Source organism: Struthio camelus, chromosome 19 (genome assembly GCF_040807025.1).
Source record: "Struthio camelus isolate bStrCam1 chromosome 19, bStrCam1.hap1, whole genome shotgun sequence".
NCBI lineage: Eukaryota > Metazoa > Chordata > Aves > Struthioniformes > Struthionidae > Struthio > Struthio camelus.
In genome coordinates, this window is record NC_090960.1 from 10367946 (window position 1) to 10392668 (window position 24723).

The following is a 24723-nucleotide window of genomic DNA, read 5'->3' on the forward strand; positions in this document are numbered from 1 at the left end:
ACACACACGCAAAACTGATCCACTTTCCCTAAAATCCACAGTGCTTTGTACAGAAACAAAACTGTAGCTTTACAAGGTACCTCAAAACATTTTTCTAGCCTATGAATCTGACCACAAACTATCTGTTCCTGTTTTATGTTACAAAGACGACTGGACTTGGTGTGAAAAGCTTCCGCAAACTCACTGCACTGAAACACTCATCTACTTGACATAAATAGTATCTACATTAACTGTCCAGAAGTTAATTATCGAAGCTAGTGCTAATAAGCACCAAGCACTCTGACTATATTTCTCTTACTTGCAAATTTATGTAAAATAATGACCACTCTTCCAGTTCTTGCATCCTTTCCCAAATGCCAGACTTTAGGCTGGTTTCTGCTGTTTACCACAGCTTGTGCAACACAAATGGAGCTTTTAAAGAGCAAGGCTTTCATGTCTGCCCAAATTTACTGAATGAAAGTAAGATTATTTCAGTTTCAAGGCCGGAAAAGTCATTGCAGTATTCACGCAGAGGGAATTATGTGGTCTGTTACACTCAATAAGGGTAGACTTACTGTTCCTCCCTGATAAGAGGATGCAGCATTACAGGGGTCAGCAAATGGGTGTGAGCAGGTCACCTACAACCTAGGTACAAACACAAAAAAGTCGAACCATCTCTCAACATCTGCTGAGAAGGAATGTTCTCCTGTAGTTACTGAGGAATATCTTCCCCTGGTAGCAAGCTACGCCCATCATTAGCTGCAAATCTGTTTGCCTGTTCTCATAATTATTTTAGAAATGATTAGCTATAAGTCTGTCCACATGGTCCAATTAAAGACCTAAAGACCTTACTGCATGAAAGAACACAAGTGTCACGAGTGGCTTCAAAACCCTCTGAAGCAGCTCCTCCTGTCCAGGAGAGGTTTTTCCACCAACCCTACCACCCAGCTAGTGCAGAGCTGGACTTCTCAGGAGCTGCAGCTGCAAGCAGAGGTCCTGGCACAGCCCTGCAGAGGTAAAACAATGCAGAAACGCCTGCTACTTGTTTGACTTTGAGATTTTGCTTTCTCTTCCAAATGCCTTCCAAACTATGTTGCTCGGGGCCAGACACTAAGCTTTGAGAGGCTGCCACCCTGCACCTAGATTAATTCGGCCATCCCAGTTTTATCATCAGCTCCATTTTACTTCTCTTTCTCCTGAGGGCTACAGGATTTTCAACCTCTAAGTCTGGTTCTGCCAGTTCATCTTTTGCAGCTCAAGGTTAAAAGACTAACGGTTCTCTGGCTGGTAAATGAATGTCTAGCTCTTGCCTAGGGTTTCATTTAAAATAACATTTTGGTATATTTTCCTCATACGTGCCTCACTGGTGACACAGGTTGCAAGTTTTTATACTTTTTTCCTAAGAAAGCTTTGGTTTAACTTCTTAAAAAAGCCAGTGGTGTATTGAGACATACAATGGGCTATAAAATATTTCTCTATCTTTAGTACTAAAGTTCTATTAAATGCTTTGGCTGCCCATACTCTGACAAAAACAAAATGATACACCTTGTATTGCAGTAGCAAGTGCCTTAAAGACTTTTAAAACTATATCCTCCAAGCAGCCTGTAAACTGAGGCTCACAACTTCTCTCAAAATAACGTTAAAGAAATCTGACACTTCCCTGACCATCCTGGCCTGAAACACAGGTACACTTACAGGGTGCTTAGCACCCTTTAAGATAAGCACCCAGCTGCTTGCAAACTAGCCACCCAGTCTGCCTGAATTTATGTATCAGTGTCTGAAAGAGTCACCTTGTTTCTTCAAAGCGCGTTCAGAACATTTTGTGTAAAGCATAAGCACGCCGATGTCAGCCAAGGAAGAGGAAGTTCAATGCATGTGAGAAGGCCTGCCAGTGCCATTTGGTCTGGCAACCATGACCAAAGCCACCTGACTAATGGAGAATTTTTCCCATGCAGAAAACTTAAAGGTTATAAAACGTTAAGGGCCACAAGCCACTGCTGTGGAGGGGACATGTGGCTCACGGGTAGACAGCGTGCCTGCCCCAGCCAGCGATCGTGGGCATGTTGGCCCAGCGCCCTGTATGCCAGCCCCAGCACCGGGATGGAAAATAAAAATGTATGTGTCCTGGACAGATGCTGGAGCAGGAATTCATCATGCTCCTCCCTGGCAGACACCAGCCTCGTGGGTGAGGCAGGAGCACCATGCGGTGGAAATACATCAAATTATGGACAAAAGCCACTTGGGCAGAGCAATGGAAAGCGGGGCAGACTGACAGCACCAAAGCACAAGGTGTATGGGAGCAGAGTTACAGCTAAACTGCTACAGCCCCTGCCTTGACAAGACAAGGAGCGCTCCAGAAAAAAAATCTACTGAATTTTCCCTCCATCTCCCTGCCACACAGTTCATTTCGATGACTTTCCAACATTTGATTGCTGTTGCAGCTCCAGCACTTTAATAACACTTTAGATTATTTTCAAGTTAATGGCTCTAGCAGAGTTTTACGGGTCTGGTTGTTGGCACAGCCTTTGGATGCAGGGTAGGAGAGGGCCAGCACGCTGTTTGTGCTCAGGGCTGCCATCGGTATCTGTTAGCTTTTACAGTCATCGACTGCAGCAAGGGAAGGCACGTTGGTTTGGTAAACATTACAATAAAAGCATTACGGCAATCTGAATAACGTCATATTTGGTATTCACTTCAGCAGGCCCAACACGGCACAGCTTTCGGTTTCATTTCCATAATGTTACTGTGCATTCCCATACAGGGATTACTGCAGCAATTACTATTTATGGCAGCAGTTTTTCAGTTTAAAGTCCTCCCGTTTTAAATAACACCTGACACTACAAAAGCTACATGAAACTTAGCAAAGTACAGGGCAGGTGCAGCACATGACATTAGTGGTCAAGGCGGATCATAAGAAAGCCAGGGTAGTTCCTGGAAACCTCAGTGCAGACATCTGAAACATTTGCTGCCACAAATCAAAGCTCCTGCTTCAGGGACATGGAAAGTAACCACCAGAAATGAATCCACCAGCAAAAGTTATTGGCAGTCGTAGGTACGGTGTATTAGATTTAGGTGCTGCAGGCCAAATTGAGTTGAATCCCAGCTAACTAACGTTAGGAGGGATCTAGACACAAGCGTGCCCCTACCATGAACTGCCTAGAACTGCTGACCCTGCAACGGCACACGAAAAGCAGTTGAGAGATCATGTTTCATTCTCCAGTCATGCACTTTGGGCCATAACTGAAACCACTTCCAGTCTTTAGCAAAGAGTGGCAGGGGGATGAGGCTAACCCTGGATGCACTAGGAAGAAATACTAATTGACAGGCAGGTGTCATCTCGTATGATCCACCTGCAGTCTGTGGGAGAAAGGGGCTTTCATTAAGGAACGAGCAGGTGTAGGTTCTCAAAAGCAAAGGATTTTACAGTGTGAAACAGAATGAGGATGCAGGAGAGGTCAGCTCCCAACTGCTGCTACCCCACTTCCAGATTGTTTGTGCTTCTTCTAGGTTGGCTTTTGGTAGCAGATCAGAAGCACGGGCAAGATGCTGGTCTACCATCCTATTTGCATAGCACGCACATTTCTTCCACCAAGAGGAAGAGCGTAGCACAAGGTACAAATCTGTCATGATCGACAGCAATATTTTATAAGCTATGACAAAATTTGTCTACTTAAGACTGACACTAGATTCCAACCTGCCAAGACATCCTGTTTAATCTGTGAACATCTCTGAAGGGGCCTGCATGCATAGGCTCTTCTGTTAGGACTAGAGACCTCACTTCTCTTCTAAATGCAGAGGGCTATGTCAAGTAAGAGAATTAGTGACTCCCCCAACCCCCCCCCTTTTTTTTTTCTTTTCAAGGAGCCATATAACAAAAGCTACCCTCATATGCATCTATAGAGCGCTTGCCGTCCCAATATGAATTTCCTTGAGCTGGTATCCACGGCAGACCAGGTCTCACCAATTGTTTTCCACATCTGAGAAACAGTGATGCAATCCTTTCCTTCTCCGGGACAAAGGGATTCATCTGCTGTCCAGTATCACTGCTTATCCACACATCATCTTGCCTTGCCAAAGGCCAAGCAAATATAATGCAGCCTGGAAAGACCAGCAGGGATTTCCCTTCTGGGAGGGGAAATACTTGTGCAGAACAGCATTTCCTTTATGACACTGTTATGCTTCCCTTGTCTCTTTTCTGGCATACGAAGAGCACGTCTGAGAAAGAAAACTGTGACAGAAAGTCAGCTGCACTCCAGGCTTGGCAACGACCTTAATGCTATTGTAGCCATCTCCAGATTCAGCCTGACTTATCTCAGGAAGGCCAACAGCTCTGCTTTCCTCTGAACTGAGCTCAGCTGGGCCACAAGCGCCGGCTCTCCGGGCTGTTTCTCAAAAAACATCAGGAGGCTGAAAACATCCACCAGCTGCTTGCTAACCTCAGATCCAGCGCTCTCCGCCTACCGTTACCCCATCGGGAAAGCATCATTCCTACAGCAGGTGGAAAAGCCAGTTTCTCAGGGCGCTGCAGCCGCTCTGGTTCTGGCCTCATGCTTTGTCATGGCTCTGTCTGGTCAGCAGAGCACACAAAAACACCCAGCTGTAAATTTCCCTGGGAACAGTCATGGCTGGGGGGACTGCTGGCATGGAAAATTTATACTAGTATATTATGTGTTCAAAACTTGACTGTATTGCTTAAACAAATATACACCGCACACGATGGGCCTTCAAGCTTAAAAGCCAGGACTACCAAACAGCTCATCCCAGTTCTGAGATAGACAAGCATTCTGATCTGAACCAACCTGTCCTTGCCACACTCTGGTTTACCTGCCGTAAAAGCTCTTCTGGACTTCAGAGGGGAATACAGATTGCCCTCTGCCCAGCAAAGGCTTGCTCGAGATGGTCACTGAATGCCACGACTCAGTTCTAGATGCGTGTGTTCAGTAAGTTCACCAGTTTCTGTCTGCATTTGTAAAATGCAGAGTCCACATCTTTTGACATATTCTTATCAAACCTATAATGAAGGAATTGCATAACAATTACACTTGGGCAAACACAAAAAAATTGATTACTACTCTAAAATATAGAACATGGCTGAGTATTTAGAAGGCAGTGACCTTGCTGACACATTCCTTGGTGTCTCACAGAGCAGCTCTCATGCGCCTTCTGGGAAGTTTTAAATATAGATATGGCCTGGAGAATAACAAAACCCAAAAGGCTTCAAATACTGCAAGCAAAATTTCAACCGTTAGATATAACCAGTACAAACTACACTGAGAAGTAGATTACTCCCTAAATAAAATTTTGTAGGGATCAAAGGTTATGCAGAACAGTCCCTATCTTCTTTTCAGGTGCAGTTATTCTTGCGATGACTTCTGGCTCCACAAGGCATAGCCAATTCAAAAACGGACATCCCTCTGAAATTACTGAAAATACTGAGCCAATAAGGAATTTAACAGAGAAAACAAAACATCTCTTTTCAGAGATTCAAAAGCTACATTTAAAAGCTGATATGTAGGACTTGCACAATTCATAGCACTTATCCAACAATTACTGTAGAAATCTCTACTAAAGGTGTGATTTCATGAGCAGCTTTTTTGCCACAGAAGTAGCTAATGCCCTAGCCACAGCTCCTTCTTTCCGCTCCAGCAGTTCCCAAACCTTAGAGCAGCATGAGCATTTGTAGCACTGTCAAAGAGCAGAGCCAGAGATATAGTCCCAGGACCAAAGAGCAAGTTTAGACCAGCTCCCAGTGCTGCTGGCTGATCGGGCCAGCTCAGGCAATAGCTTGCAATCCCGAGCCATGACCCCAGGAAGCCCAAGGAGCTCAGTATGGCAGCACGAAGTGAGACTTTTTCTCATGATGCAATTCAACATGAGTCCCAAGAGGTCACAGCCACACATACTGCTCAGCAGCACCAGTTGGACCTGCTGGTGGGAGTCACCGTCTGCAGAAGCAAGCAGGGGTGGTAGGTAGCAGGCAATCACCAGCATCACATGCCACAAAGAGAGAGCCTGCAAGATACTTTTCTGATCTCATAAGGCTTGCAATATGCTGTTTGCATGCTACCTTTTGCTCTCACAGGCAAAAACCAGAAACAAGAACACACAGGTAGGCCAATATACCAGGAAAAGAAATTAAATTAATAACAGTGAAAAAAGCATGGAAGAATAGAGGATGTGACTAAAAAAAAAAAAATACCTCCCATAAACAAGCCATGCCTTCTAGCTCTCCAGTTACCAGCTCAGCTATTTGCTCCACCAACTCAGGCCAGGGATTAAGGCTTGCTGGTTGCACAGCTGTCTTGGGGGAAACTCGGGGGTGAGAGAGGGGCTATTGCCCCTCCAGCATCGTATTCTGCTCTGAGAAATCTCTCTGGTGGCCCCTGGAGACAGCACCAACATCACTACTGACAAGAGCCACCTGCAGCAATGCTGCATCCTTCATAACCCTTACTTGGGTGACTCATAATCCACATCTGACTCCATTGCTCTTAATTCAGCCCGTTATAACAAAGAGGTTTATTTGTGATGTGAATTTCATTCTCAGAGAAGAAATTATTTCAGCTCTGGTACAAAAGAGGGAATTTTGTGCTACTCCATTGACCTCCCACCTTGCAAGGGATTCCAATCAGCTGAAGAACTGCTACACTTCACTGTGAAATTTTTAACACTTTCCTCAGGAAATAAAGACTGAGTTAACATTTCCCTTCTCATATCTGTGTTTCAGAGGACATATACACACAGATTTAACGTCCTATATGTCTTATCTTCTGATGCAGCTGAGGCCAGCCTTTGCCCCCTGCTACCCAGATGCAGGTTCCAAAGTACCAAGAATCTGTAGATTTTCAACTTTTTTTTGTTCTCTTTGAAAGGGATGTATAATCACAAGCCTATATCATTACGTTTACTGTGCATTGAGGAGATAGGGGCAGTGCTACCGTGTAAAATGCAGTGATTATCGGCAATACTGGAAAAGCTAGTTTTCCTCTTTTTGGGGGGGGGGGGGGGGGTGGGCAAGGAAGCCCGTACAGGAGGGTGAAAAATCCCCAGACAGGACAATTAAAATATCAGATATTTGTACTAAAAACCCATGCAGTGAAGAACCTGGCAACTACGGCAGTGTCTTTGCTGTCCTCAAGCCTCCAGCCATTTGCACTGCAAACCTGCAAGCTTGAGGCTGGATCCCTTGTTAGGTACAAGGCCGCGTCCTGGCGCTTGCCACTGGGCTCCAGCCCAACCACAGCCCCCCCAAGGTTGTTTCACACTCTGGCCTTGGGAGGCAAGGGGGGAACAATGGGTCGTAGTGTGCTCTGGCACCGCTAGGCACTCGCACGTTCCCTCCAACACACTTCCCTTGCAGACACTGACCTACAGCGAGGTTTGGCTGAGCTCACTTCCAAGCCAGGCAGAAAAACTGAAAAGAAATTCTCTTTGCACCAAGTTTCCCTCTCCGGAGTGCTCTGCTGCGCTGGCTCCCTGCTCTCCAGCTGCAACCGAACCAATGTACCCTTCCAGCGTCTCCTTTCCAGCTGCAAAGCACTCTTGCCTCACAGTGCACCAGGCCCTTGTCATCGCTATGTAGATGCCACCACTGCTACTCAAGCTTCAGGGCAGATCTCCATGCCACGAGGGTGAGAGACTTGAATCCTAGTAAAAGTTGGCCCCCATTTCAAGTGTGGCAAGTTTGCCAATAAGAGAATCTCTCTTACAGCTACATCCCAAGCAATGAGCTGTTTCCAGAGCCCTTTGCCAGCTTAGCTACCTGGCAGATCTACAGTTGGAAACTTTGGGCACTACAAGCTTGGCAATTCACAACCTCATTATTCCTCAAGACAGCTTGCCAATCAGGAGCTGAACAAACGAAAAAGATGAATTGAAACCATTCAACTTTCCCTTCCTGCTCTGAAAACAGACATACTCCTATAACAACCATTATTGCCTCTCTGTTAGTAGTAGTATTAATATGGCAAGATACCCATTTTCCAGATGCACGTGTGTGACAGGGGTAGGAGAAGAGGACTTTTGCCTAAAGAAAGCTGAAGGGAGGGAGCAAGGACTCTTGACACAATATCTGACCATCCCTTGGCGCAGCAATGAGGTCTAAATTTACAATTACCCCTTCGACACAGAGGTGTTGCGGTTAGAGTGCACATGCCAAAAATTAGTAGCTAAGTGCTACCTGCAGTCACAAAATGAAACCAAACATCAGGAAGTACTAGGAAGGAGATAGGGAACAAAGTAACAGCATTATGCTGCTGTGCAAAACCACAGTGTACTCACATCTATGTGCAGATCATCACACATTTCAAAAAGATAGAATAATACTTGAAAAAATGCAAAGAGGAGCAACAAAGATGAAACATGAGCTGCAGGAGGAAGCGCCCGGAAAAGCAACAGAGACCTGCAAGATCTCCATGACCCGCTGAATGGTGCTGAGAAACCAGCCAGGGAATGTCACCTCACCTGTCCCTGCAGTGCAGGAAAGTGGGGTTCACAAAGCCATCCTTGTGCTGCGTGCTGAAAGCAATTAAAAGAAGAGCCCTTCGCTACAGCACAAAGGGAAGTTGACGTTTAAGTGCCGCAGGGAAAAATGGGCTTAAATAGCTGACCCAGGCAAGTATTGAATCCAAACGGTCCCACAGTTTTGAAAGACGAGAAAGAAGGGGCAAACGGGGTTAGCCAAAAGGCATTGTATTTAGATTTTTTCACACTTAAAAACAGACAAATAATTATGCTATTTAATACCACATAATTAGAGTGTAATTAAAACCAGTGCGAAATATGCAAACTATATGCGGGATTCACTTATTTCAATACTGAATTTCAATGATTTCTGCGCTTGAACCAACTCAGACACACCACAAAACTGCAGCACAACATAGGCAACACATGTATTTGATCAGGAACTGCGCCAGGCCAAAGTTCCCATTGCCTTTCATTCCATTCCCCAAAATCATGTGCACATTTCTATTGGCCTACATTCAATCCTCCTTAGGGACTCTTTGCTGACCTCTCCGATCCACTCACACAACTCAGAGCTTCTGTGGACATCACCCAGGTAAGAGCTGCTCTTCCATGACAGCATCTTAAAGGGGAAGATCCAGGAAATAGGAAGATCCAGGAAATAATTTCATAATAAAAGGGATCTCTTCTCTATGCTCAATATACCCATACACCGCCCAGGAATAAACCCCTCGGCTCCTAACACAGGCTTTTTTTCTCCCCAGTCTGTCAAACCAAACACGCAAACAAAGTCACTCACCTAGAGATAACGGAAAAAACGCAAGAGGCCTTCCCCTGCCGGCCTCACAACGGTAAGTGAACTCAGGAAAACTCAGAGGCCAAGGATGCGTAGTGGGGCTCAGCACTGCCTCCAGGTGAACATGAAACAGTCCCTCTCAGCTACAGGGGTGGGAACAGCTCTAGAGACCGGCATCACAAAACCAGGTACTCCCAATAGTCACTGCAAAGGAGCATTAAGCCCCAGCTACGCGCCCGGCCTCGCAGCCACTCCTTGCAGCACAGGAATAGGGAGAGCTGGCAAAACGTTAGTATTTTTACCGAATTTTGTTCTGATGCCAACATTGTTCTTAAACTTGAGCGCCTATTTTCCTCATTTTTTCTTTTACTCAGAGTAAAAGAGATGACAATTACACTGTCTCCCAGGCTTTGCTTTGTTAAACTAAGGGAAGTTGAGCTGTGAGAGGACCTGGAAAGGGCAGAAATCTTTGGATACCAGCCTCTACAGCCGCCTTCCACCGGCATTCAGGTGAGGAAATGGAAAACAACTTTGCTCAGGTTCGTCTTTCAGCCTTCTCCAACCCAGACTGCCTGGGACAGATCTGAGCAGCCTGGTGGCACGGCAGGTTCAGCTGACCCCACTCCTGCAGCCAGGATCCTGCGCGCGCGCCGGCCTCGGCATGGCACTCGGATCAATCTGGCTCACAGTCTGCTGTTTCTCAAGGGGGTTACATGTAAGTACGGTTCTCTGCATGCCTATCTTGTGCCACTCGGTCGCGAAACTCTTGTTTCCACAGTCCTGCTGGCGTCACTTCCCCAAGCACGACACAGGCGCCGGCAGCTTCAGCGTGCTGCAGGAGCAGCCAGGTCTAGGCCTGCCACAGATCTGACGTTTTCAGGGCACGAGCGAGAACGAGCGGCTGCAGGGCCTGGTTACTGAAACATTTACACAGCATTGTGAAGTTTTTATGATGAATTTCTATCTTTGTAGGCTTAGGAAAGAAATACTGCCACCACCACCAACAACAACAATCAAGAGATGATCACGTAATGCGTTCTCTCCCCCGCTAGAAGAAGTTGACTGAGCTGTGGCTCTGGCAGTGAGACTGAAATCCAACAGTAAAGCAACCAGTCGCAATCGAGAAGCACCCACTCTCAGCTGAGAAAGAGCCGATGGAAAGCTCTGGAGAGCAGACTACCAAGTGACTTTGTACTTTGTCTGGCCTCATGTCACAGAAAAGACGATACAAAAACCTCAGTACAAGCACTACTTGTTCTTTCAGTTTATTCTAAAATAATAAAAGCAGAGAGAAAAATAAACATTTTGACATGGTCAAACAGCAGGAAATCAAATATTTTTGACGTAACAAAGTCTCCAAAAATACATAGGAGAATCTAGGTCACACAACTGCCTTTATTCTGTCATTTTAGAGAGTTGCGCTTGGCTTTTATGAAAAATCATGAACTATGTATTCGCTCAGGAATTAAGAGCTTATCGTTTGCTGTAGGAATGAGAGGAGGAAACTACAGATGCAGGTTGGTTAGAGGAGCCGAGGTGCCGAAGCTGGGCAGGAAAACTCCACATCTGCCACAGGAGAGGTGGGCCAGACACAGCCGGAGCCAGATTTTGCAGGCAGGAAAGCAAAGGGAGCCCCTGCCCTGCACAGCCTCCCTGCAATTCCCACCTTTCGTGGCCTTGGCGCTTCCTCCCACCAGGCAGAAGTGGCAGCGGGAGAGGTTCGATCTCTCTCAGCGGTTTCCCAAAGTTCAAGCCCATCATTAAGGAGAGGAATCAAGGGAAGAGCTTTGTTGCGTAAAACAATGTGCTTTCAGCCGGGACAGCTGGGCGAGAGACCCCAAGACCACGTGCTGCTAAGAGCAGAGGCAAGTTTCAGATTTGTCCCATCAAAAGTTGGGATATCTCCCTTCCTGCAACTCCGTTTTCAGCTGTTTCAATCAGCTCCCTGAACCCCTATTTCCTTGCTCTGTCGCTCCAGGGGGATGATGGCTCCTTGGGCAGCTGTAAGCTTTACTTCCAAGTTGAGTCCAATATGATCTAAAATTACCCATCCCACTGTGGAAAAGTTACATCTCTCAATATTTTGTTTCAAGGAAGGAGGAGGAAAGAGATAGCTTTTTCTTTAAGAGAAGGGCTCATTAACAGCCCCAATAGCATCTGCACCAGAACCTTTTAATTCTGATGCGCTCTTCTAAAAGCGATACCCAGGATGGGAGCCAGGTCTCCTCCCCAAAACTGACATATCCCAGGGCCCGAGAAATGCAGAGCCAGGTGCCATTTCTGGACATTGCTGAACCATGGCGCAGAAGAAAACCACTAAAGAGGGCCCATGTGCCCAGGCAGCATCCACAGCAAGGCTGGAAAACATCAGGAGCTCAACTCTGAACACACACCAGAGCTGCCCATGGGAGGGGGGGGGGGGGGGGCTTTTCTCATCAGCCATAAATCACACCACAAGCTACAAACAACAAAAGTGAAGGCCCTCCCAAAGCTCTTTCAGGGATATCAAAGCCGTACCCTTTCACTTTTGCAGAGTAGCTATTTCCTGTAATAATATTCTAATCCGCTAGAGCAACAGTGATTCTTATTAGTGTTTTATCCTCCTAAATTCTTGGCAAAGTTGAGTCTAACACAAAGGAACTCATGACAGAGGTCAGAGTCACAACTGCCAATGCTGTCAGATACTTAAAGTAACACGATTCCAGCTCTGTATTTCCCGTAATAAGGGCTTTTTCAAGTAAATTGCATGTTCCTAGAGTACAGCAGCACCCACAGTCTCAAGCTCTGAATGACTGCCGCGTTATGCATATAACAAAAAACCCTGATATCAAAGAGGTGATAACTGGGTTAACCATTAACTGGCCCAGCAGTGTGGTCCAGCCAGAGGCAGAAGGGGAGCAGGAGGTAGCCCTACAAGCCTCGTTTAGTATGAGCACAACAGTTAGGTGACTAATGGGACGCTGAACTCCAGGGGGAGACAAAAGCAGCTCAGCAGATAGGCAGGAGGGAAATGGGGGCTGGAACAATCATTTCTGGATCTACTTACCTGGTTGTTTGCTCAAGAAGGGCCCCATGTTTGTGCTTGCAGTGTCCTTCTGGTGTTGTTCACTAGTCACTGTTCTGTTTGCCTGGAGAGCAAACCAATCAGACTCTGTCAATTTTTAAGATTAAAATCAATCACTGACAGAAGTCAAGGTTGTTAACGCTAATCCTTCCTCTCACTGCAGTGATTTCAATAGAGCAAACCTGGCACACGGATCTTTGCAGGCTGTCGCCTGCCACATCTCGACCGGCGAGGTGCGGCAACTGGGGCATAGGAGGGCTGGCAGCCCCTGAGTGTTCCTGTGCCCCCACAAATGCAAGCCTGCATGCTCTGCCTTATGCACTCATTGCCTCACTCATTCACACAGCACCACTTTGCAGAGGGCCAGGACATGCACTTTACCCCGGGGCTAGCAAGAGAATAAATTTAATGTATTACAAAATTTGTCTGAATTGGAACCAGCTGCAATCTGAATGCATTTGGCACGCCAGCTGGTCTAAATGCCGCGGGCTGCAACGCAATGCGAGGAAGCCACCCTTGTTCTGAGGACTTGTTAGCACCAAGAGATGTCATCAGCCCCAGCCTGAAGCAAATATTCCCTACACAGGGCTCCATCCGACTTTGCAGATTCTTGAGGTCATCTCCAGTGCTTGCACAGTCGAATCCCAAGCCAGAGGCACAAAAGTGACAAACGTGCTGGATGCATTGGACGGTGGCATCCCTGCCACAGCAGGGACAGAGCATGGGTGACTTTGTCACTTCTTGTTTGGCGAGGTCCCCAGCCCCGGGAAGGGGGCTCACCCTAACCCAAGTCCTGGACCATGGCATCTGGGGCACCTCCAAGGGACAAGGACTGTCTGGAAGAAGCTGCAGGATCGGGGTGAAGAAAACGGGCAGAAACAGCAGAGGAGGCAAAGGAGGAAACTGCTGCAGCGCTGAAGCACTGCCCTGCGCTCGCCTCCTCGCAGGCGCTGCTGGGAGCTTGGGCCAGTGCTCAGCATGAGCTTCTCACCCACTGCTTACAGTTTTGCCAGGCTTCAGAGTGTCTGGCTGAAATGTTTTATTGTCTGCATCTCTCTGTTAGGCTATGTAGTTTGGCTGTTTCCTGGAATCACACTCATGAAAAAAAATATTTTGCTCAGTTAAACTTTTCCAGAAGCTTTCCCCACTTAATAATGACAGTACCAGTGAGAGCCGATTTATTGGGTGTACCTGGAAGCTGGTCATATACCGGGAGGAAATAAAAAAAAAAAAAAGGCAGGAAACCTTCCACAGTCTTGGCAAAGAGACTGAGTCAAGGAACCATGCAGCAAGATCTGGCTGGGAAATAGCTGAGTGACATTAATACAGGTACTCCTTTTGCAGCTCAAGACAAATAAAGGATGTTTCCCAAAGGAAACAGGAATTTTAAAATAGTAGTATTCTTCCAAATCAACTGACTTCTGGAGGAAGTTTCCATCTCTGTCAAATGCTACCACCCATGACCCTCCCAACAAGGGCTGCGAGGGTCCTTGACTCATGGACCGCCTGACTTCTACCTCTGCACCCACTCTGCATAGGACAGTGATTTGGTGTATAGTGAGGATTGTTCAAAAATCAACTGGAACAGCAAAAAAAAAATATCCTTAGGACAGAGCAGATGTGCAGCAAGAGGCAGAAAAAGGTGTCATTCATCTCCTTCCAATAGCTAACTACCGGTCTAATTATCCCCTGGATCCTGCAGGATAATTTACACACAGACTCATCCCTCTAGGCCAGGGTGATTTCCTCCTCCTCTCAAAAGGCAGGTCAAAAATCTTTCCAGTTCCTTTGGGTGAAGAATTTGCCTCATGCTTCCTATTTCCCTTGTCCCCCTCCAATGACCTGCAGAGGTGCAGGTAGGATAAACTAGACAGGAGTGGGAGACTGATTTTGACCATGTGGTAAATCCCAGAACCACTTTAAAACACTGTGGCTAGAAGACACAGAGCGCTTTTTTTTAGTATGATAGTTTTGAGAGGTTGTCTTTGAATCAGAAGGCTTTCTGCTCAGTATCATCTATCTTTGATTGGGAGGAATATAATCATGAGCCCACACCCCATCAGGAGCTCACCAACACTTGTGACACTGCAGCCCGTCAGTTTGCATCTGGATCCACATGCCAGTGCCCTAAGACAGGGCTCACAAATCCTGGGTCTCCCTACCAGGGTCATAGCTCATTTATGACCCAAGATTTCTTTCCAATGCATGAGTCCACCTCAGGCAGCAAATCAACAGCAGAGCTGAAAACACTGCCATAGCTCATCGGGTCTGATGGTCTTCAGTTGTCTGCTGGAACGATGGAGTCTCTCCCTCCCAGCAGCCAGTGCTGCTTGCTCCTCACACATCTACAAACTGTAGACAACTGTGAAATGAAAAACGTTCAGGCATCCCTGAAGCCTGTTAGAGCCCAAAGAAACAAGATTCTACTTGCTTTCCAGGGAAAACAGGAGGAGAAATTAGAAATGGCCACTAAAGGAAATACGAGCCACTATGTCCTAACCAGCATTGATTTTATTTTGCATCTCTCCAGCCTGAAGGCTCTGTACTGGGAACACAGTTTAACCACAAAAAGGGAATTCTTCAGTTTAGATAATCACTAGGGATCAAACAATTCATTTTGTTTTTAAGTTTGTTTCCTTGCCTTGTCTGTTTTCTAAAGGTTTTTCTAAGAGACTCTAAAGACAAACAGAGCTCTCAAGCCAGGCTGAATGTGATTCTGCGTTTGGTGCTTTGGTTTTTACAACTTCAGGCATTTTTCTTGCTTCCCCTGTTCCCCTCAAAGACTGACATTTTGGCAGTCGCAAGTAGCAATCCACAGTTTAAGTGCAGGGGTGTAACATAATACTAATGCTTACCTTAATAAAACAGCTTGCTGGCTCAACCAGCAAGAAGGCCACTCATTTCTGCAGCAGCGCTGCTGGTGGTTGGGAGCCACAGAGGCTTTTCAGCAAAATTAGCAGTAAGTGTCTCCAGCTTGCAACGGATCCAGTCCGGATGGAGGGAGTCCTGGCTGGATATTTCAGAGAGGTTTCTTGACTTTGGCTGACTCCCCCAGCATTTATGGCAGCCTCTGCTCCCTTTCATCAGCTTAATAGTAGATGCTTGGTGACGATCATAACTCCTAATGCTGTTACAAGGATATTGTGTGTTAAGCAGTTATTAAATGAGGTCCCTGTTGACTACATTTAAGATTTAGGATACTTCTTAGCTTCTGAAGAAGCAGTACAACTTCCATGAGCTAAAAATGGCTCTGTATCACTCATGAGCTCTGAACAAACACCATCAGCTTCAAGCATGCTGCTGCTGTATGCCTCTCCCCTTCATCCTCCTTGCTTCTCACCTGGGAGAAGTCCTCACCAAGAGGCATCTCAGGGAGAACTTCTCACCCAGTACAAACTCCCCCTGACAGCACAGGGACTGCAGTCAGACTAGTTTAAACCTGGTTCTGCCACAACCTTCTTCTGTGACTCAAGGCAAAAAGTCATTTAAATTCTCATCTCTAAAGCAGGAGATTTAAAGACTGCTACAAAAGCACCTGGAGACCTTTCAAAGAGTGCTATAGAAGTTCAGATTATCAGTGGTGTTTCATTTTACACTAGTAATGGAAGTGCATCCTATTATATGAATATTCCTGACATTGGGCCTTTCTTGCCAACAGTTTTTGGGAAAAACATAGCCTCAGATTGGTTACTTGTGACCTGCCACTAGAGGGGTGTCCAGAATTCTTTCAGATTCCAGAGTCAGTTGCACCGAACTCGAGAGATCATGATTTGTCAAGTATGAGAATTTATTAGAAATAAGAGGTTATATAACAAAGCAGTATGTGTATATATATATATACACACACACACAAAAAGTATAGTATAGTTAGAAATATAACAGAATTGAAAATATATATACGTGTCATAGCTCTACAGTTCAACCATGGGTGCACGATACAACAATCGCGCTTGCCCCTTATAGGCCACCTGCCTGGTACAGTTTTCCCTGCTTTCTCTAACAATGGGTGAACAGTACAACGACTGCTCTTGCCCTTTAGGAGCCACCCTTCCAGGATAGTTTTCCTGGGTTTCTCCTCATCACGCTGTTGACATCATGGGCGTAGCCACTGACAAGTGGGTGCTTGGGTCTACAGACTGGCTGATGGTGGATCTGAATGCACACAAACTTATGTGGCTTACTCTCTCTTGTAGCCAAAGTAATGCCAGCCCACAGCTATACAAAAGCTGTACAGCTCTAGGCAATAGCAGTGGGCACATCCCCAGGTAACCTCCTGCTCAGCCCACAGCACTGCTCAGTGGGCAACAACAGGCCCATTAATGGGTCGTTCTGCTGGGAATGGCTCCACAGCCCGAGATGTTTATGGTGTGGGTCTGCGGTGTCACTCCTCCTTTGGCTGGTCTTGTCAACCATGGGATAGTTGGAAGGTGTGCCCCCAAGGTTGCAGCAACCCCCACAATGCGGTGGTGAGGGCTGTGGTGCAGCCAGGGTTTGTTAGCTTTTGGGGAGCACCCCACCCTCCAGCCCCCCCGAGCATACCCCTCTTCCAGGGGCTGCACCATCTGGAGTCCCACGCTTGCCTGTGTGGTGCCTGTCATTACCCCAAAATGCCCTGCCATAATTCTTTTCTGAAATTTTTCTAACTTTAATAATAATTTTATGCTCAAAATAACTAATGTTGCTTGTTTTTAAATACTTGGGATAGAAAGCTCAATAATCTCTGCTGAGCTTGCAGCCAGTCATTATCCAAGGAATAAGCAACTTCAGGAGTAAGATAAATTCCCCTATTCTCTTATGCACCTCATACATCAGGACAGAGCAATGCTATCTTACCTTGAATGGGTGCAAGGGAATATTCCTCAGTTACAGAGAGAGGTTAAAGGGGAGAAGATAGGCCATACAAAGCATAGGCCATTACATAGAAGACAAAGATAGGCTGCTTCCTCCCATTTCAAAGAGCCTTTGACAACCACCTCGCTACATAAAAATGAAAGAGGTTGTTTCACCGTCTCTGAACAATGAGTAAGTATGTGTGGACATGAGAAGGGGAGGATTACCTACTACGAGCATTGATTTTTCAAAGCATATGGAATAAAGAGAGCCATTGTCAAGAATACTCTCCCCATTTAATGCACCAGAAGGAAAATTAAGGCCAAGGGACACTGGAGTTTGGCAGATTCTCTTTGCCTTACTCTAAATCCACCTAGGCTGGCTAACGTAAAGACCTGCCAATCAGTGTTTGCAAGCAAAGAAGTATTATGGTAAGTGTCACCACAAGACAGCACAGGCACTGCATGGAGGCACTGGCTCCAATTGTTTCACAGAATCACAGAATATGATTGGATGGGATGGGACCTCTAGAGATCATCTAGTCCAATCCCCCTCTAGAGATCATCTAATCCAATCCCCCTGCTCCAGCAGGGTCACCTAGGGCACATGCACAGGACCCTGTCCAGACAGCTTTTGAGTATCACCAAGGATGGAGACTCCACAACCTCTCTGGGCAACCTGTTCCAGTGCTCTGTCACCCTCACAGGAAAGAAGTTTTTCCTCATGTTCAGATGGAGCTTCCTGTGTTTCAGGTTTTGCCCGTTGCCTCTCGTCCTATCATTGGGTACCACTGAGAAGAGTCTGGCCCCATCCTCTTTACACCCTCCCTTTAGATACTTATACACATTGATGAGATTCGCCCCTCAATCTTCTCTTCTCCAGGCTGAACAGGCCCAGCTCCCTCAAGCTTTTCCTCAGATGCAAGATGCTCCGGTCCCCTAATCATTTTAGTAGCCCTCCACTAGGCTTCCTCCAGTAGCTCTCTTGTACTGGGGAGCCCAGAACTGGACACAACACTCCAGCTGTGGCCTCCCCAGGGCTGAGGAGAGGGGCAGGATCACCTCCCTTGACCTGCTGGCAACACTCTGCCTAATGCACCCCAGGATACCCTTGGCCTTCTTGGCCACAAGGGCACACTGCTGGCTCATGGTCAACTTGTTATCCACCAGCACTCCCAGGTCCTTCTCTGCAGAGCTACTTTCCAGCAGGTCAACCCCCAGCCTGTACTGGTGCATGGGATTATTCCTGCCTAGGTGCAGGACCTTGTACTTGCCTTTGTTGAAGTTCATGAGGTTCCTCTCCGCCCAGCTCTCCAGCCTGTCCAGGTCCCTCTGAATGGCAGCACAGTCTTCTGGTGTGTTAGCCTCTCCCCCCAGTTTAGTCTCATCAGCAAACTTGCTGAGGGTGCACTCTGTCCCTTCCTCAAGGTCATTGATGAATACATTGAACAAGACTGGACCCAGGACTGACCCCTGGGGGACACCACTAGCTACAGGCCTCCAACTTGACTCTATGCTGCTGATCACAACCCTCTGAGCTGTGCCATCCAGCCAGTTCCCAATCCACCTCACTCTCCACTCGTCTAGCCCACACTTCCTGAGCTTGCCTATAAGGATGTGATGGGAGACAGTGTCCAAAGCCTTGCTGAAGTCCAGGGAGACAACATCCACTGCTCTCCCCTCATCTACCCAGCCAGTCATTCCGTCATAGAAGGCTACCAGATTGGTCAAGCATGATTTCCCTTTGGTGAATCCATGCTGACTACTCCTGATCACCTTCTTGTCCTCCACATGCTTAGAGATGACCTCCAGGAGGAGCTGTTCCACCACCATTCCAGGGATGGAGGTGAGACTGACTGGCCTGTAGTTCCCTGGGTATGAGCCTGTAGAGCTGGCACAAGTCTGCACGAGCTTGGCCCGAGCCTGTACAAGCCTGCAGAGCCTAGCATGAGCCTGCAGAGTCCAGTACAGGCCCATACAAGCCTGAAGAGCACAGCATGAGCCCAGTACAAGCTCATAAGAGCCTGTAGAGCCCAGCATGAGCTAGCACGAGCCTGGAGAGCCTTGCACAAATCCCGCAAAAGCCTGTAAAGCCTCGCACAGGCCTGTATGAGCCCACAGAGCCCAGTAGGAGGCCATACAACCTCATATAGCTGGGTCTATATGAGGCTGCAGAGTCCGATAAAAGTCCGAATAAGCCTATAGAGCCTTGTACAAATCAGTACAACTCCGTAGAGCCTGGCACGAAACCACATGAACCTGTAGAATGTGGCAAAAGCCTGTACAAGCTGTAAAGCCCAGCACAAGCTGAAACAAGCCCGAAGAGTCTGGCATGAACCCTTAGGAACCGAGAGCCCAGCACAGACCCCTAAAAAACCACAGAGCTGGGTACAGGCCAAAAAAGGACTGCAGTACCTGGCAGATGTCCGTACAAGCCCATGGAGACCAGCATGAGCCCACATGGCCCCTTAGAGGCTGGTGCAGGCCAGTATGAGCCCTTAGTGCCCGGTGAGAACTGGCACAAACTAGTAGGGCCTAGCACAGGCCCACATGAGCCCGTGTGAGCCCGGCACAAGAACGTACAAGCCTACTGAGCCTGGCACAGGACCATACGAGCCAACAGAGCCCTGCACAAGCACGTTCGATCCCACAGAGCCTGGCACAAGCACAGATGAGCCTGTATAGCCCAGTACAAGCCTACAGAGCTCAGTACAGGACCATACAAGCCTGTAGAGCCCAGCACAGGACGGTACGATCCCTTAGAGCCCAGCACAAGCACAGATGATCCCACAGAGCCCCATACAGGCCCATACAAGCCCACAGAACACAGAACAGACCTATATAAGCTCGTGCACTCCAACACAAGCCTGTACAAGGCCACACAGCTCAGTACAGCCCCATACAAGCTCATAAACCCAGCACAAGCATATGTGAGCCCATAAAGCCCGGAACGAGCCTACAGAGTTTGACACAGGCATGTACAAGCCTCAAGAGCCTGGCAGACGACCATACGGGCATGTAGAGCCTGGCACATGCCCGTACGAGCCCATAGAGTCCGGAGGCCATATGGGTCTGTAGAGCCCAGTACGAGGTCATACGAGCCAGTAAAACTGGACACAGGCCTATACAATGCTAAAGAGATGAGTAGAAGTCCATATAGACCTCTACAAGCCTGAAGGAGCTCAGAGAACCTAGAACGAACCTGTATGAGCTGGTAGAGCCCCGCACGAGCCCATAAAAGACCTTAGAGCCTGGCAAGAGCCAGTATGACCATTAGAGCCCAGTCTGAGACCGTACGAGCTGGTAAAGAAGGGCAAAAGCTAGCAGAGGCCAGGAAGAGCCCATATGAGAACAACATGAACCAGAAACAAGCATGTAGGGAGCAGTACGAGCCAAACAAGCCCAGAGAGCGGGCCACAAGCCTATGCAAGGCTACACAACCCAAAACAACTTCTGAGAGCCCGGAAAAGGTGTGCAAGAGCCCACAGAGCCTGGCATGAGGACAGAAGAGCAAACAGAAACCGGTATAGACAGGTAAAACACAGTAGAGCTAAGGAAAAGCTGCACCGCTGGTGTTGGCAACAGGGCTTTGGTTTCTATGACCATGGGACCCTGTTTGAAGATCAACAGCTGATGGGGAGCGATGGGATCCACCTTACCAAGCGGGGCACGCGAGTCTTTGACAACAGATTGGCCAGCCTGGTAAGGAGGGCTTTAAACTAGGCAAGATGGGGGAAGGGGAGTGGTGTAGTGGCAGGGGAGTCAGTAAAACACCGCTCAAGTCAGGATGCCTCCAGCGGGTGCATACAACCAGGGGAGACAGCATGGGACATGGCTATGGAGGATCCTCTAGCACCTCTCCTGGGAAGCTTGCATGCTTGACCAGCTCTCTGAAATGCCTGTATACCAATGCACGCAGCATGGGGAATAAACAGGAAGAGTTAGAGACCTGTGTGCAATCGCTGGGCCATGATCTCATTGCAGTTACAGAGACATGGTGGGATAGTTCACATGACTGGGATGCTGTCATGGATGGCTAGGTGCTTTTTAGGAAAGACAGGCCAGGAAGGCGAGGTGGTGGAGTTGCTCTTTATGTGAGGGAGCACCTAGAATGTATGGAGCTCTGCCTCGGAGTGGATGAAGAGCAAGTTGAGAGCCTATGGGTAAGGATTAAAGGGCAGGCTAACATGGGTGACACTGTTGTGGGGGTTTACTACAGGCCACCTGACCAGGAGGAAGTCATCGATGAGGCCTTCTACCGACAGCTGGAAGTAGCCTCACAATCACAGGCCCTGGTTCTCATGGGAAACTTCAACCACCCTGACATCTGTTGGCAAGACAGCACAGCTAGGCACAAACAGTCAAAGAGGTTCCTGCAAAGCATTGATAATAATTTCTTGACCCAGGTGGTGGAGATGCCAATGAGGAGAGGTGCAATGCTAGACCTTGTACTAACGAACGAAGAAGGTCTAGTTGGAGATGTGAAGGTTGGGGGCAGCCTTGGCTGCAGTGACCATGAGATGGTGGAGTTCAGGATCCTGCGAGGAAGGAGCAGGGCAATGAGTAGGATTGCAACGCTGGACTTCAGGAGAGCTAACTTTGGCCTCTTGAGGGACCTACTTAGGGGAATCTCATGGGGTAGGGCCCTAGAAGGAAGAGGGGTTCAAGAGAGCTGGTTAATATTCAAGCATCACCTCCTCCAGGCTCAAGAGCAGTGCATCCCTCTGAGGAAGAAGTCCAGCAAAGCGGGCAAGAGACCTGCATGGATGAGCAAGGAACTCCTGGCAAAACTCCAACAGAAGAAGGAAGTACACAGAATGTGGAAAAGGTGTGTGGTTCTTCAAATACATCAATAGCAAAAGGAAGACTAGGGAAAACGTGGGCCCGCTGCTGAATGGGGCAGGTGCCCTGGTAACAAAGGATATAGAGAAGGCAGAGTTATTGAATGCCTTCTTTGCTTCAGTCTTCACTGCTAAGGCTAGTCCTCAAGAATTCCAGACCTTGGGGACAAGAGAGGAAGGCTGGAGAAAGGAAGACTCTCCCTTGGTTGAGGAGGATCAGGTTAGAGATCTTTTGTCCAAACTTGACATCCATAAATCCATGGGCCCTGATGGGATGTACCCACGAGTGCTGAGGGAGCTGGTGGATGTTATCGCTAGGCCACTCTCCTTCCTCTTTGAAAGGTCCTGGAGATCAGGAGAGGTGCCTGAGGACTGGAAGAAAGGCAACGTCACGCCAGTCTTCAAAAAGAGCAAGAAGGAGGAGCCAGGAAACTACAGGCCTGTCAGCCTCACCTCCATCCCTGGAATGGTGGTGGAACAGCTCCTCCTGGAGGTCATCTCTAAGCATGTGGAGGACAAGAAGGTGATCAGGAGTAGTCAGCATGGATTCACCAAAGGGAAATCATGCTTGACCAATCTGGTAGCCTTCTATGACGGAATGACTGGCTGGGTAGATGAGGGGAGAGCAGTGGATGTTGTCTCCCTGGACTTCAGCAAGGCTTTGGGCACCGTCTCCCATCACATCCTTATAGGCAAGCTCAGGAAGTGTAGGCTAGACGAGTGGACAGTGAGGTGGATTGGGAACTGGCTGGATGGCACAGCTCAGAGGGTTGTGATCAGCAGCATAGAGTCAAGTTGGAGGCCTGTAGCTAGTGGTGTCCCCCAGGGGTCAGTCCTGGGTCCAGTCTTGTTCAATGTATTCATCAATGACCTTGAGGAAGGGACAGAGTGCACCCTCAGCAAGTTTGCTGATGAGACTAAACTGGGGGGAGAGGCTAACACACCAGAAGACTGTGCTGCCATTCAGAGGGACCTGGACAGGCTGGAGAGCTGGGCGGAGAGGAACCTCATGAACTTCAACAAAGACTAGTGCAGGGTCCTGCACCTAGGCAGGAATAATCCCATGCACCAGTACAGGCTAGGGGTTGAAGTGCTGGAAAGTAGCTCTGCAGAGAAGGACCTGGGAGTGCTGGTGGACAACAAGTTGACCATGAGCCAGCAGTGTGCCCTTGTGGCCAAGAAGGCCAAGGGTATCCTGGGGTGCATTAGGCAGAGTGTTGCCAGCAGGTCAAGGGAGGTGATCCTGCCCCTCTACTCAGCCCTGGTGAGGCCTCACCTGGAGTACTGTGTCCAGTTCTGGGCTCCCCAGGACAAGAGAGACATGGCACTCCTGGAGAGAGTCCAGTGGAGGGCTACAAAGATGATTAGAGGGCCGGAGCACCTCTCCTAGGAAGAAAGACTGCAAGAGCTGGGCCTGTTCAGCCTGGAGAAGAGAAGACTGAGAGGCGATCTCATCAATGTGTACAAGTATCTGAAGGGGGAGTGTCAAGAGGATGAGGCCAATCTCTTCTCTGTGGTGTCCAGCAACAGGACAAGAGGCAATGGGCAGAAACTGAACCACAGGAAGTTCCATCTGAACCTGAGAAAAAACTTCTTCACTGTGAGGGTGACAGAGCATTGGAGCAGGTTGCCCAGAGAGGTAGTGGAGTCTCCTTCGCTGCAGATATTCAAAACCCGCCTGGATGTGATCCTGGGCAATATGCTCTAGAGGACCCTGCTTGAGCAGGGAGGTTGGACTAGATGATCTCCAGAGGTCCCTTCCAACCTAAACAATTATGTGATTCTGTGAAACGGTTGTTGAAAACAGCAGAGGCCAAAACGAGGCCGCAGAGCCCAAAATGAGGCTGCCCCAAAACACAGAACCCACAACAAGGCCAAAACGAGGCTGCAAAGCCGAAAATGTGGCTAACCGAGGCCCCAGAGCCCAAAACAAGGCTGCCCCAGGCCCCAGAGCCCGGAACAACTCTGCACGAGGCCCCAGAGCCCACAGCGAGGCCGCCACAGGCCCCAGAGCCCGGAACGACTCCGCCCGAGGCCCCAGAGCCCACAGCGAGGCCGCCACAGGCCCCAGAGCCCGGAACGACTCTGCACGAGGCCCCAGAGCCCACAGCGAGGCCACCCCAGGCCCCAGAGCCCGGAACGACTCCGCCACAGGCCCCAGAGCCCGGAACGACTCCGCCCCAGGCCCCAGAGCCCACAGCGAGGCCGCCACAGGCCCCAGAGCCAGGAACGACTCCGCCCCAGGCCCCAGAGCCCAGAGCGAGGCCGCCACAGGCCCCAGAGCCTGGAACGACTCCACCACAGACCCCAGAGCCCGGAACGACTCCGCCCGAGGCCCCAGAGCCCACAGCGAGGCCGCCCCAGGCCCCAGAGCCCGGAACGACTCCGCCACAGGCCCCAGAGCCCGGAACGACTCCGCCCGAGGCCCCAGAGCCCACAGCGAGGCCGCCACAGGCCCCAGAGCCCGGAACGACTCCGCCCCAGGCCCCAGAGCCTGGAACGACTCCGCCCGAGGCCCCAGAGCCCACAGCGAGGCCGCCCCAGGCCCCAGAGCCCGGAACGACTCCGCCCGAGGCCCCAGAGCCCACAGCGAGGCCGCCACAGGCCCCAGAGCCCGGAACGACTCCGCCCGAGGCCCCAGAGCCCACAGCGAGGCCGCCACAGGCCCCAGAGCCCGGAACGACTCCGCCCCAGGCCCCAGAGCCCGGAACGACTCCGCCCCAGGCCCCAGAGCCCACAGCGAGGCCGCCA

General features: G+C 48.9%; 1 protein-coding gene and 1 long non-coding RNA gene across 4 annotated transcripts in view; one reads left to right on the forward strand and one right to left on the reverse strand.

The window, feature by feature from the left end:
• The window catches only part of CD7 (CD7 molecule), a 39167-nt gene extending 26829 nt beyond the window's left edge, over positions 1-12338 (reverse strand). Inside the window, exon 1 of one of the 2 annotated variants that reach the window (XM_068913506.1) lies at positions 12285-12338. Coding sequence is in view for 1 of the 2 variants with exons in the window: in XM_068913497.1 (XP_068769598.1) it covers positions 12285-12312 (28 nt within the window). In the remaining variant the exon portion in view is untranslated. The remainder of the gene's footprint in view (positions 1-12284) is intronic. The other variant, XM_068913497.1, reaches the window with a different exon arrangement.
• LOC104139991 (uncharacterized) lies at positions 8980-10522 on the forward strand. 2 transcript variants are annotated; one of them, XR_011135542.1, is made up of 4 exons: positions 8980-9037; positions 9207-9293; positions 9613-9953; positions 10211-10522. It is a non-coding gene; the product is annotated as an uncharacterized lncRNA (long non-coding RNA). The 2 variants fall into 2 exon arrangements; XR_011135543.1 differs by lacking the exon at positions 9207-9293 and having other exon boundaries at positions 9011-9037.
• Positions 12339-24723: the final 12385 nt, after the last annotated feature.